At 46.8% G+C, this 14,352-nt stretch overlaps 1 protein-coding gene across 3 annotated transcripts; it reads left to right on the plus strand.

Moving 5' to 3' along the window:
• The first annotated feature begins 745 nt into the window (after window positions 1-745).
• Window positions 746-12,750, plus strand: sec14l8 (SEC14-like lipid binding 8). Of its 3 annotated transcripts, none has more exons than XM_048986096.1 (12): window positions 746-1,160; window positions 2,059-2,134; window positions 4,525-4,568; window positions 5,356-5,418; window positions 5,576-5,764; window positions 5,843-5,938; window positions 6,047-6,107; window positions 6,219-6,302; window positions 6,388-6,494; window positions 10,632-10,771; window positions 10,860-11,029; window positions 11,260-12,750. In XM_048986096.1, the coding sequence occupies exons 1-12, from the start codon at window positions 1,107-1,109 to the stop codon at window positions 11,298-11,300; spliced, it is 1,125 nt and encodes a 374-aa protein (XP_048842053.1). In that variant the 5' UTR covers window positions 746-1,106; the 3' UTR covers window positions 11,301-12,750. The 3 variants fall into 3 exon arrangements, with proteins under 3 accessions (XP_048842053.1, XP_048842064.1, XP_048842042.1); XM_048986085.1 differs by having other exon boundaries at window positions 753-1,160; window positions 11,178-12,750; XM_048986107.1 differs by lacking the exon at window positions 4,525-4,568 and having other exon boundaries at window positions 752-1,160; window positions 11,178-12,750.
• Window positions 12,751-14,352: the final 1,602 nt, after the last annotated feature.

A 14,352-nucleotide genomic window follows, 5' to 3' on the forward strand; every position in this document is an offset into this window, starting at 1 on the left:
AGCAATCATAAAATCAGGGCCAGTCCCATAACTACGGTGGCCCTGAAAGCACACAACACGTGCCCACCCATGCCGCCGCGGTAGCAATATAATAATAATAATAATGTAAATATTTATCATTTATCAGGTAAAGGAACGCGTACCTTCCAGTATCCGCCCCCACATCCGTTCTACAGGCGAGTCTCGGCGTTTCTCCCAGGGGGTGTAAGGTGAGAGAGCCCAAATCAGTCATTCATCCAGATAGATTTGTTAAAGGTAAATACATTTGAAATTATTACACATCGATATGACTATCATAAGCCAATTTTTTTAAATATAACTTTACAGAGTACTGTAATTTTTAGCTAACTTAATATTCAATAACATTTCATCTTGGCAGTAACGGATGCAATTGTACCCTGGTGAAATCGTGTATCTCTCTTCAAGTACATAGGGATGTGCGGATCGATACACAAATATCGATTGTTCCAATCTGAATGTTTGTCTGTTATTAAATGAAGTAGGACATGAGCTACATCCCACGCGTTAAGTTTTATCGTCAGGGTTGGGTCAGCACTGGATATCGGGAGTAGCATGGACGATTCCAACCTTGGATCAAAAAGAAAAATCTGTGGTTTCGTCAATCTCTGATTTTGTATGCAAAGGTCTGTGGAAACCAGTCAGTGTGTCTTCACTTTTTACCAAGAGGACCAATCAGAAGTGTAGCGATTAGCGTAGTGGGACGAGTAGTTGCATTTTTGGTGATGTGCGCATCATGCTACGCCGTAGTTACGCTAAAGGCTGGAAAGAGAAGTAAGTCAGTTGTAATGGTCTGTTATAAAAATGGGCACTCAGTCAAATTTGCCGCCCCCCCTGCTGTGATGGGCCAGGGGGCAGATGCCCTTCCGTCCCCGCCTCTTCTGCCGCTGCCTTCAGGATACACAGTACATGAGCTGCCTATTTGCCAGCCAAATGACAGGGGACAGAGTTTTATCTCAGGCTGCTCGGAGAAACAGCGCCACCATTTGTCAAGATCAGACCGATCGGAGAAGAGGAGGAGAAAATAAGGAAGAGGGGGTGGAGGAGGCAGGTATTCGGCGCTAGGTTTTCAAGGCTGCGTGTTCAGGATGAGCGGACGAGTCGGCGATTTGAGCCCGAAGCAAGCCGAAGCGCTGGCACAGGTAAAGCCCGGCGCTCCGGCTCCGGCTGCCGCCGCTCCGGATGATCACACCGAGCCGCTCTAATCGCTGCCCTTCCTATTCGTGCAAATAATCTGCTTTGTGGAAGCGAACTGGTTTCGTGGGTAACCGCGGCTGAATGCGCAGTTTTCAAAGGGAAGCGCTTTATTATTTGCGCATATTTCTTGGTGCTGATTCATGTCTTCGTTTTACTCTCGTTTGAGCCCTTGTACGAAATTCATCCCAGGTGCTGATAGTACTTCGCCCTGCTTCTCGCATCCCTGCTGCGCAGTTTCCCTGCTTTTCGCTTAACTGTCACATGAGCGCCTAGAGCTGCCGCAGCAGAGCCCGCTGCTCCCAGTACCGGCAGGACGGCTGTGTAATGTTTAGTGGTATCTCCCCTGTGGTCATGCACCTGTTCAGCGGACGTGTGTTCGGCGTTTCGGCACCTTAATGTTGGGCACCATCTCTCTCGAGCAGCTTCTAAAATGATCAGATTAAATCTGCAGAAATGTAACAAACCACACGCACTTACTTAAAACCAGATTACTAAAGGGATAATCTGCAAGATGCTGATTCATTATGTTTTGAAGTTTACGGTCGTGCTCTTTCGTGAGTGTTGTTTCGTCCTTGTCAGTGCACTGAAAAATGAAAGCTGTACAGTTATCTTCAATATGATAACAGCTTATGTGAATCTGCAGTGGGCCGTCAGTCTCCAGAGTTTACACTCATTCCTTCTTTCACTCTTTTTAAAGCCCACCTACCATTTTTCTCATGCAATGTTTCTCTAATAACGTTGCCTGACTGCTTTTAAAATACCTTTCATGTTGTTGTCTTTCTTTAAAATGCCTTTTTGTCAGACTTGGGGCTTGATCTCTCTGCTCCTCTGTGTCCCTTCCAGCTTCGAGAGAGACTTCAGGATGTTCTTGCTCAACTGCCAGCCCAACATGACCACTTCCTGCTTCGCTGGCTCCGAGGTGAGGACAGAAATCATTTGGAGGCCCATGGTCAGCTCTGTAGGGCTGGCATTTCTCATTTTCACAGACAGCAGGGATATCCTGCTTATCTTAGTGTTCTCCTGTTAATCATGGAAACTGAGTGTAAAGATGTCTGGCAGCAAGCATCTTATAATCAAAGCATATTTGCTCGATTGTATAGTTTATACTTTAAGATGAACTGTATTGATGCCAAGGGGAAATTCGTGAGAGAGGCAACATGATGAGGAGGGGATTCAAACCCACACATGCAGAGCATGATCGGACAGCAGTCCATCACTTTAATAACTACTGAGCCACCTCATCCGTATATACTGTGTGTCTGGATGGACTGACGGATTTTATGTGTGATCATTATATCTTAATGGTGTTGTACTTGTATTTACTTCTGAGCTAGCATCACACAGGCGCAGGGTGTGTGTGTGTGTGTGTGTGTGTGTGTGTGTGTGTGTGTGTGTGTGTGTGTGTGTGTGTGTGTGTGATGTGTAAATAAACACTCTGCACCTGCGTATTAGCTGGCAGGTTAAAGAAAGTTGCCACTAAACCAGTGGTTCTCAAACTCGGTCCTCAGGCCCCACTGCCCTGCTTGTTTTCCAGCTATCCCTGCCCCACACACTGCTGATTACCTGGATCAGGTGTGTTCAGCCAATCAGAAGCTGAAAGACAGCTGGGACTTGTGTGTGGGGCAGGGATAGCTGGGAAATAAGCAGGGCAGTGGGTCACGAGGACCGAGTTTGAGAACCACTGGTATAGACTGATGCACAGCTCAGTCTCTATGACTCACTATAATCCTTGGAATAATCTTGTTAAAGGCGTAGCGCAGTAGTCAGTGTCTCCACGCCTGCTTCGGAGGGTCCCTGGGGCTATGCGAGATTCTGACAGGAAGCGGATGATGTTTGTTCCTCATGTGGCACATTGTAGGCTAGTGATGACCACCTACACGAGTGTGGCTTAGATTATTACGGGACCCTATAGGGCTGGGTTTTCAGCCTGGGGTCTGTGGAGCAGTTCCTGAGGTTTGCAAAGCCATGGTCTGTAATTTGATAAAATGCCAGTATTATTATCTGTTTACATTTATGTGACTCCCTGGGTTCAGATATTGTGGTTGTGATCAGAAGGTTGCTGGTTTAAATCCTATCGTAGGTAATTTGATTTTAATCTTGACTACTTTCTCGACAGTATGTCACTTTGCATAAAAACATCTGCTCCATAAATACATTAATTGAATATCTTAAATACATTGACGTCCTTCTGTTTTACGAGATGTTGAAAACCCCTGCTGTGGAGACTTCATCTACTGCTGTCTGTTTGAGTTTTGTAACATTGAATTGTTTCTCGTCAGATATAAAGCCTGGGGATAGATGATGTGGAGTGATGACCGGAAGGTTGTTGGTTCAGGTCCCAGAAAGGGTGTTTGGCTGGGGTTTGAGATGGACTGGAGCAGAATGGTGATGTGACATACTTTCCATGGGGGTGGGGGCTGCATCTGAGGGGTTGCTACTACAGGTTGGACAGAGAGACAGATTGAGAGGTATGCTGAGTACTGCTGAAAGTAAACTGAGCATATGAAGGAAGTTCAGACCAGCTTACACATTTATGTTGTTGAAACATGCAAGACATTATTAATATCGAAATTTGACGCCCCCTTCCCAGAAGGGAGTGGCCCGTCTGTCTGGTACACAAGAAAGCAGAATTCAGAAAGGTTGAAACTGTAGGCTAGAATCCTGTGCAATCACATACGCGGCAGCTTTTAGTCAGATAATCGTGATTAGATTCCTGCTTGTACTCAGCTGAACGGAGAAGGATTTAAATATGACTGAAGCTGAGCCTGACTGATCTAACAGCATGTCTGTGGACACAGTGCAGATACTGAACAGCATACAGATGTTTTCCCAATTAGAATTTTTGGCAGGATTGTATTAGACACCTGAAATGTAAGACAGGTTTCTTCAGGGGTTATATTTAAATACATCTGGAGGCTGGTAAAGTCTTGTGTGAAGTCCCTCTGTGAGGGTGACAGATTAATGTCATGTAAAATAGGTCACAGGGTGTCCTTCTGAGCCGTCTAATAGGATTATTGGCAGCGAGCGGGACGGATCCAACAGGACTTGGCAGCGGATGTCCGCATGGAGTGTCTCGCCGTGGCTAAGGAGAGCGTGTGATACACATGGCTGAATGCTGGGGAGTTCTAAAGCATCAGGCTGGAGCAGATCAGTGTCCATGGTCTTCACAGACGGGAATGTTATGTTTGTGCTATTCCTGTTTATCAGTCCCAAGATTTTACTAATTAGAGCTACATTCTTTGTTGTGCCACTGACTCCGGTCTAAGGTTAGGGCTGCTTCGCTGAGTTTAACTCTCTGTCTGATTTCAGCCAGAAACTTCAACGTGCATAAAGCGGAAGTCATGCTCCGGAAGGTACCGTCTTCCTCTCACTTCCACCTTAATACGCTAACTAACCCTAAGGTCGCAAACCGCTGTCGTGCCCTTCGACAGTGTCCCTTCAGTTCAATAAGAAATGTGTGGCTGTGAGCACATTGCTACTGTGAAACGGTCCTCTGTGTAAGCCTGTCATAAAGGCTCTCCATTCTTTCGTAAAAATACAGCACACAGGCCCTTCAGTGTGTGGGATAGCTGCTCGGGCTGGACTCCTCTTTAAACAGCGCCCCATTATGTGAATAATGTGCCTTCTGACTGGAGCAGCACCGGACTCCAAACGTCATTGTGCTGCCTTTAAAATTGCCCGAATCCCACTTTAATTTTCATTACTCTTCATCCTCTGTATCCTCTGCTGTGTTATGCCTACTATACGATACGATTTCAGACATGTTCGCAGGGGACACGGGCCCGGATCTTAGGACCCACCAGGTCTGAGAATCGTTTCATCGAACATGGGTTAGATCTCTAGGCAAAGCCGGAGATGGCTAATGGCTGTGTGCTGTGAGAGATCAGATCCTCTGTCTTCATGAGTGCTTACCATGAGCTACTGCTGCTGCGTCGGTGAAAGAAAGGAATGAGGAAGGCCCCTGAGCCGTCTTCCGCAAAGCCTGTGTGAAACTGCTGCAGTTTTTAGGACAGACCACCTGTCAACACATGAAAACTAGACATTAGCTGTTAACTAGTCAGCCTTCAGTGCTTCAGTCATTGTTTAACAGCGTTCATCTGCTAACTATGCTAACTAACCCTAACTATCGTTTGTTCTCAGCATTTGGAGTTCCGGAGACAGATGAAAACCGACACAATAACTACGGAGTGGCGGCCCCCAGAGGTGTGGAGGACTGAGGCGGCTGGTCTGTCTCTCTGAGTAGCATTTGGGCCAGATGACAGGGTCCAGCCATAGGAGGTGTTTGTAGCTCAGCCTACATGGTGTTGCATGTACTGTAGTCACGGTGTCACTTCTGATTAGGTGTCCGATGCATGTGCAGGTGATCGAGAGGTACCTGCCCGGGGGCATGTGTGGCTATGACCGCGACGGCAGCCCCATCTGGTACGACGTCATTGGCCCCGTGGACCCCAAAGGTCTGCTCCTGTCCGCCTCCAAGCAGGACTTCATCAAGACCAAGGTGCGGGACTGCGAGCTGCTGCAGGAGGAGTGTGACGCACAATCGCAGAAGGTACGTGGTCAAACGTGCGACGCAGTACCTGGCCCTTAATGCGCTACCTGAGCAATGATGTCACTTCCTGTCATTCAGCTCGGGAAGGTAGTGGACTCCATCACCATGATCTACGACTGTGAGGGTCTGGGCATGAAGCACCTGTGGAAGCCAGCCATCGAGACTTACGGAGAGGTGAGGCATCGCCATGACGAAAAGCCGGCCTTCCCGTGTCGGCCACCCCCCCCCCCTTCCCTCAGAACCGCAGAAGATCCAAAGTACAGCTGGTCTCTGTCCCTGTAGGTCCTCACCATGTTTGAGGAGAACTACCCTGAAGGCCTGAAGAGGCTGTTTGTCATCAAAGGCAGGTGTCTCCTTGTAATGTGCAGTATAACCTTGTGTTTGGAAGCCTGTCATTGGTCTTATGGGAAAGGGGCGGGGTCCGATTAACTCCCCCTGCATGGTGCCTTTGCAGCCCCCAAGATGTTCCCTGTGGCCTACAACCTCGTCAAGCACTTCCTGAGCGAGGAAACCCGGAGCAAGATCGTGGTCATGGGGGGTGAGGCGAGGCAGCCCCTCTGATCTATCGGGCACGGACGCCCCTCATGATGGTGCTCACGTCCTCCTGTCCCTCTTCTCCATAGCTAACTGGCAGGAAGTGCTGCAGAAGTACATTGAGCCCGAGCAGCTCCCCGTCGTGTACGGTGGCACCCTCACAGACCCCGATGGGGACCCGCGTTGCAGGACCAGGGTGAGTCGAAGCAGTCCGGGGGGGGGGGGTTGTGCCATGACTGTAGCCATGTCCAGCATCTCCAGCCCAGCTGGTCCTCTCCTACAGGCCTTCACATACTGTTCTTTATACTACGTGTCCTGATAGAAGGCCTGCTTCCGCCCCCTGTTGGTAGTTAAGCAGGCTGGCTGTCTGTCACAGCATAGGCTGATAAACCCTCACAGGGCGTGATGGTGCCAGCAGTGGCCACATGCATCTGGCGGGTGAGCGAGCCCCCCTCCCCCAGTATCTCAGGGGTCTCTGGGTCTAAGATGCTGATGCCTCTGGGCCTCATTTAATGTCACTGTGCTCATATCCCATATAAACATAAGAAACACACACATGTCAGGAAAATATATTTTTTGGGGACCGCTCATTAATTTCTATGGGGAAAAATGCTAACGCTAACTATGACAACCTTATCCCGACCCTGCCCTAACCATAACCATAAATAACCAAACAAAATACAAGAGTTTTTGCATTTTAAGTTTTTTCATTGCAGTCACAGATTTTTATTAAATTGAGTTAAAAACAAAAAACGGGTATTCCTCATAAAGTAAGGCATACCCACTCACACAAACACGCAGATGAGACGATGTGTGATACATGAGATTAATGTAGCCTGTGTGAAAGTTGACTGTTACTATCTCAGACCTCATAGGACTTAGAGGTTATTGTAAATGGTAAACGGACTGCATTTATATAACGTATTTCTACTCCTACGAGTACTAAAAGCACTTTACATTTCATGCCTTCACGACTATTACACAGTCCATACACCGTGAGCAATTTTCAGTGTATTGCTCAAGGACACTTTGATGGGGTCAGGAGGAACCAAGGCTCGAACTTGCAACCCTCCGGTTGCTGAAAGATAGCACTACCTCCTGCGCCACCATCTTCCCATAATTGTCTCATTGATCCCCTTGAAGCTGCTCTCTCCAGTCTCTGCACCACCTGCAAAGCAGAATCAGTCTACTGTAGTCTGTCAGTGTCCTGTAGCATTCAGCACTGTCTGTCAGTGTCCTGAAGCATTCAGCACTGTCCTGAAGCATTCAGCACTGTCCTGAAGCATTCAGCACTGTCCTATAATATTCCGCACTGCCTGTCAGTGTCCTGTAGCATTCAGCACTGTCTGTCAGTGTCCTGAAGCATTCAGCAATGTCCTATAATATTCATCACTGTCTGGCAGTGTCCTGTAGCATTCAACACTGTCTGGCAGTGTCCTGTAGCATTCCACACTGTCCTATAATATTCCGCACTGTCTGTCAGTGTCCTGTAGCATTCAGCACTGTCTGTCAGTGTCCTGTAGCATTCCACACTGTCCTGTAGCATTCCACACTGTCCTATAATATTCAGCACTGTCTGGCAGTGTCCTGTAGCATTCAGCATTGTCTGGCAGTGTCCTGTAGCATTCAGCATTGTCTGGCAGTGTCCTGTAGCATTCAGCACTGTCTGGCAGTGTCCTGTAGCATTCAGCATTGTCTGGCACTGTCCTGAAGCATTCAGCACTGTCCTGTAGCATTCCGCACTGTCCTATAATATTCCGCACTGCCTGTCAGTGTCCTGTAGCATTCAGCACTGTCTGGCAGTGTCCTGTAGCATTCAGCACTGTCTGGCAGTGTCCTGTAGCATTCAGCACTGTCTGGCAGTGTCCTGTAGCATTCAGCACTGTCCTATAATATTCCGCACTGCCTGTCAGTGTCCTGTAGCATTCAGCACTGTCCTATAATATTCAGCACTGTCTGGCAGTGTCCTGTAGCATTCAGCACTGTCTGGCAGTGTCCTGTAGCATTCAGCACTGTCTGGCAGTGTCCTGTAGCATTCAGCACTGTCTGGCAGTGTCCTGAAGCATTCAGCACTGTCTGGCAGTGTCCTGAAGCATTCAGCACTGTCCTGTAGCATTCCACACTGTCCTATAATATTCAGCACTGTCTGGCAGTGTCCTGTAGCATTCAGCACTGTCTGTCAGTGTCCTGAAGCATTCAGCACTGTCCTATAATATTCCGCACTGTCTGTCAGTGTCCTGAAGCATTCAGCACTGTCCTATAATATTCCGCACTGCCTGTCAGTGTCCTGTAGCATTCAGCACTGTCCTATAATTTTCAGCACTGTCTGGCAGTGTCCTGTAGCATTCAGCACTGTCTGGCAGTGTCCTGAAGCATTCCACACTGTCCTATAATATTCAGCACTGTCTGGCAGTGTCCTGTAGCATTCAGCACTGTCTGGCAGTGTCCTGTAGCATTCAGCACTGTCCTATAATATTCCGCACTGCCTGTCAGTGTCCTGAAGCATTCAGCACTGTCTTGTAGCATTCCACACTGTCCTATAATATTCAGCACTGTCTGGCAGTGTCCTGTAGCATTCAACACTGTCTGGTCGTGTCCTGTAGCATTCCACACTGTCCTATAATATTCCGCACTGTCTGTCAGTGTCCTGTAGCATTCAGCACTGTCTGTCAGTGTCCTGTAACAAGTTACTGGACATCCATCCATCCATCCATCCAGACTGTGGCTTTACAGGTTGTAAATATGAGATATACAATGCTCTGTATCTTACAGCCTACTTTTGTATTTTAATTGAAGTCCTCCAAATTTTCCAGTTAATTTATTTTATCTCCGACTCTGTTCTGGCTGTGAGGTGCAAAGCATGCTGGTTAATGGTCTAGCAGCTGCCTGACTGGGCGTGATGTGACTCCTTGTACCCATAGATGCACAGATAAAGGGCTCGCCTGCACCAGAGGATTACTCTGTCATGCTGTGGCAGGAGGGATCCCTTATGGGGCACTTTTGAGGAGCTACCTTCTCGGAGGACTCGGCTATGGACAGAAATTGAACTTCTTTCCCCAGTGGTTAAGAAATGGACCCCATTTCCCTGGCAGTGTGTCAGGCGGTTTGAGGTTTTCTGATGTTGTAATCGTGTCATGTGAAGCGTTTATAAGACGTGCTGACATAGTGTAGTTCTGCACATGCTGTCCTAGTTTAGCTTTGCCTTCTGGAAATGGACGTCCGCAGTTAGTGGCTTGCTTGGAGTGTAGTGTCCTCATTATTGGCTATAAACTAGTCAGGTTGTATCTGAAGGACAGTCCAGCTGAAGTGGTTGTGAAATCTGCTCATTTGCATCATGCGTGTCCAGTCCAAACCTCTGGAGTGTCAGGTCTGACTCGGAAGGTTCCACAAAGGAGGGCCAAGCGGTAACTATTTTCTTGTTTCCAATAATGAACAGATGTGTGAGACGTGTGTGTCTGTGCAGGCCGTCTGCTGTCTGGCTGGGAGAACCAAGCCCCCCCCCCCCCTCACTCTCTTTGTAGCTGTTGTGTACCAGAAGACACTCTTGGTTGCACGCAATTAAATGAAGCAGATTTCACTGGCCTGTGGACTTGTGCAGCGAAACTGCTCAGTTTTCACACCTTGTACTTGCGAAGGACTGTCGCAGTGCTTTTTAAACTGCACCAATTGTCACCTACTGCATTGTAACTGGTGGTTCTGAAACATCTCACACGAAAGTCAAAACATCCCACCAGCTCTGAGACCCTGTACCTGTGTCTCACAAAGATTATGTCACAGAAATAGAAATGTCATGTCCAACGAAGGTGTGTCCTTAGTCTTTTGAGTACATGTGTGTATCGCACTCTCATCTTGGTCTTTTGGGATGCTGTGGATGTCTCTGCTAGCTTTGAGGATCTAAGGAGGAGTATCGCTAATGTAGTATGTGTAAAGTATGTGTAAAAGTAGTGTAGAAACATATTGGTAAGACTATATGATTAAAAATGTGATTTCCCACAATCCTCCCCTTTGAGCATTAATCAAAACATTATATGATGCGCAAGACAAGCAATCCATGAAAACTTGTCACAACAAACATCTGTGGCCGGTTCAGACACTTTCTACTAACAGATTACGAATCTGCAGGTCTGACACCTCAGTCCATTTACCAAGCTTTGAAAATGATTCAAAATGCATGATTTGCCACAGCAGTGATGGATGTGGTAAGTGTTCCAGCCTCCAAAGTTTAGCTAAAGGAACATTCATAGTGTTGTGACTGTCATTGGATTTAGATGCTGACATTTTTCCCTCTTACCGTGATACCATGACTCATGTGAGATGCGTTTTCTGGTGCCAGGTGAAGTGTGGAGGCCAGGTGCCCAGGACTTACTATGTGCGGGAGTCTGTCATGGTGCAGTATGAGCACAGAGTCTCCATCCGGCGGGGATGCTGCTACCAGCTGGAGTACGAGGTCCTGTTTCCAGGCTGTATGCTGCGGTGAGCATCTTTCTGTCAAGCTCGCACCTCGGCGAGCCCAGCAGGCCTAGGTCTACAGCCACACCTCGCTCCTCTGCCCTCTGCCCAGGTGGCAGTTTGCGAGTGATGGGGGAGACATCGGCTTCGGGGTCTTCATGAAGACCAAGCTGGGGGTGAGGCAGACAGCGGCAGAGATGGTGATGGTGCTGCCAAGTCAGCGGTATAACGCCCACCTGGTGCCTGAGGACAGCCTACTGACCTGCGCCGATCCGGGTGTCTGTGAGTACGGATGGGGCGACACTTTCATACCTTTTATCAGGCCTGGTTATTGTTTGACTATATAAAAATGTCAATGAAAAGTCAGAAAACTCTTAGAAATTGTATAATGGAACCTGCACACAAACCAAATTGGCTCTGTCCTCTCTAGATGTGCTGCAGTTTGACAACACCTACAGCATGTTCCATTCCAAGAAGGTCAGCTTCTCTGTGGACGTCTTGTTGTCCAACAGCCAATTGCGACCTGAGAAAAGCAGAGGTGGGGCTGGATTGAAGATGGAACTGTGTGCAGACAACCAATAGCAGGAAGAGGATGGAGATGACTGACGCTGCTGTGAGCCTATGAGCTGAGCTCGTCTGAGCTCCTGGCAGCCTCCTAGAGCTACACTTTGGCACAGCAATAGCCCACTTTAAATGCTGCTCACAACCAGTAGCCTGGTCTTCTGCAGGTGCTGGTGCACTGGTAAACCAGTATACAGTAGTAAAAGATACTGCACTGCACTGTAAAAGTAATTTAACTTGAAAGTTTCAGTATAATAAAGAAACTAAGGTACAGCTATGGGAAAAAATGAAGAGACCGGAGTAAAGTTTCCAGTTTCACTCATTTCTCAATTTATGGGTGTGTCCCTGTGTAAAATATACGTTTTTTTTTTGCAAACTCCAGCCTGGCTCTTCCCTGTTTCTCATTGATCCCTTCCTTTATGGTCCTTCATTTGTGCTTCTAGGAGCCTGTTATGAATTGTCCTAGCTGTGCGCTTCACACCACTTAATGTTCCCTATTCCCTTTGAAGGTCACTTGAGGTCATTCTCTGATTTATGTGGCACTGCTGGGTAAGTTGACGGTCATCTCTGGCATTAGAATATTGCTTCTGCCTTCTATCTGGCTGGTTTTAAGTCATCCCCAGTATCTCCTGCTTCTGCTTGTTCTTGCGTACAGCTGTCTTAGAAACTTTGAGTCTGGAAGCAGCCTTCCTCACAGTGTAGCCTTCTGCCAGCAGAACCAGGATTAAGCCAAGATTTAAAAATGCAGATTTAAGAAAAAAATATAGACTGGTCTCTTCATATTTTTCAGAGATATATACTGGGGAATGTACAAACCGTGTAAGTGTACAGACACGGTCTGTGGCCACTAATAAGTGACTTGGCCCTTTAAGTGAGCAGCTGGTGTGTCAGTCTGTGCTCTGTGTCATGGATGTGCATTTTGAGGTGGGCTGATTGAGACTGTTATCTTATATTCAGCTAGGGTGATTGTGCCCTGCGATGGAAAAAAATATTTATATATTTTTAAGGATAACTTAATGAAATGCAACAATGAAATTATAGACTTTGTAACTGTGGCTGATGAAGCAGTTTGAGGTGTGATGCGAGTTAGCTGAGGGCATGTTTGCTGGTCACATGCCAAGATGTCAGTGCCTGGCTACTTACAGTCTCCAAAGACGTGATAGGAAAACGAGTCTTCACATATTTTAAATAACACCTGTCACAATATAGTACAATTTAGTACAGGTTACACAATCACTCTGCGTGAGACACTAGTCAGTGTCTCTGCAGTTCAGCGATCTTGAATGCTAAGCAGGTTCTGATGATATGATGATCTCTGACTGTAGCACCCCCTGGAGGGAGGGCTGTGCAAGTCCATATATGGTTCCTTCGTTGGACCAGCGAGGTTAATATAAAATATAACACAAATAAAAGTGTTTGCTGCTGACGTTCCTGGAAAGGAAGGCCTATGTGTCCCCCATGTGCTTCTTTGCCTCACTCATCTTCACCTTCTTCCATGGTGGTGTCACACCAGGGTTTGCCTGGTCTTCAAGCCTCTGCACACACCTGCTGGTGCAACCCAAAGGCAGAGCCAAATGGAACTGCAGAAAGGTACAGGTCACTTTATCATCTTTAGTCATCTTCATCTGTCTATGGTCAAATCCTCAACATACTCAAAACCAGAGTTGGGTAAACCAGTTGAGTACTCTGACTGTGACTCTTTATGCTCAACTGGTTGGTTGAAACAAAATTTTGGGCTGGACTTTTACTCTGTGGACCTGAATTACCCAACTTTGCTCAAAACAGACATGCAGACAAACATAAATACTGTTACACAGTCCATACAACGTAAACATGATGAGAATGGTGTACATTGCAGGATGCACATGCTATTCTGTGTACTGAACACCTGAATCTGGTTCATAAATACAAGACACCTTCTGTCTGGTAAGATTGGAGTGGGTTCAAGTGATTATAGACCAAACTTCGCTAGCTGTTTGCTACCTTTCTGAATGCAAATCATAGTTTGTTTATTTGTTGCATGTATACAGACTGTTGCTGGGCAGGCTTGGTTCTAATATGCCTCAAGCGCTTTAATGAAATCTAACAAAGAGCAGGAGGGGTATGCTCAATTGGAAATGGTGTACATAGCCTGGGAGTTGCTGCCATCCAGTGGCCAAAAATGTGAACTACTTTTATTATTTTTATTATTATGTTTTATTTACATAGTGATAGCTAGTGAAGGCAGAATGCAGTTGATTATCAAAGGGATCTGACGTCAGGGCATGGGACCTCTGTCTCCTAGGCTTCCCCCACAGTCAAGGGTGCGGTTTGTGGAGCAGTATGAGACTCTGCAGCTTGGCTGTATCCATAGTAGAGAAAGTATATTGCCCTTAACTACGAAGACCGCCCCAAGGTTGCTGGATAAATGGCTGAGCCTGTGCTCCGTCTGCAAGCTTTGAAATTCTAGTGCACCTGTACTTATACGACAATATCATATCAATCACAGTGGTAATGGTGAGATTCCTGGTTACAGAAAACGTGGGCAGGGGGCATCACACTGTCAATCAGCATTTCCTATTCAGCTGTACATTTCATGAAATTAATGTTTCCAACTGGGCTGGAAGTCAAATGGAACATAGCAAAATGTGATTTTAAAATTCACTGACTACGTTTTTTAATGAGTGAGTGTGCAATATTTGTTTACTAGAAAACTGAAAAAATCCATTAGCTAGGAAAATGGGAATCCCCCAAGACAGCATGTAAAAACTGTCTGTGTCTGTGTGTGTCAGTGTTTGTCTGTGTGTGTCTGTGTTTGTCTGTGTGTGTCTGTGTTTGTGTGTGTTTGTGTGTGTCTGTGTTTGTCTGTGTGTGTCTATGTTTGTCTGTGTTTGTGTGTGTCTGTGTTTGTGTGTGTCTGTGTTTGTCTGTTTCTCTGTGTCTTCACTAGTGTGCGTATCCTGTCAGCGCCTGCCATATCTTTGGTATGCAGCTCCACTAAGTCTGTCCTGACCAGTCTTCACACCCTCAGGCCTTTCTCCACATTCCCAGACCAGCCCTGACCA

The sequence above is a fragment of the Brienomyrus brachyistius genome, chromosome 2, assembly GCF_023856365.1.
Source record: "Brienomyrus brachyistius isolate T26 chromosome 2, BBRACH_0.4, whole genome shotgun sequence".
Lineage (NCBI taxonomy): Eukaryota > Metazoa > Chordata > Actinopteri > Osteoglossiformes > Mormyridae > Brienomyrus > Brienomyrus brachyistius.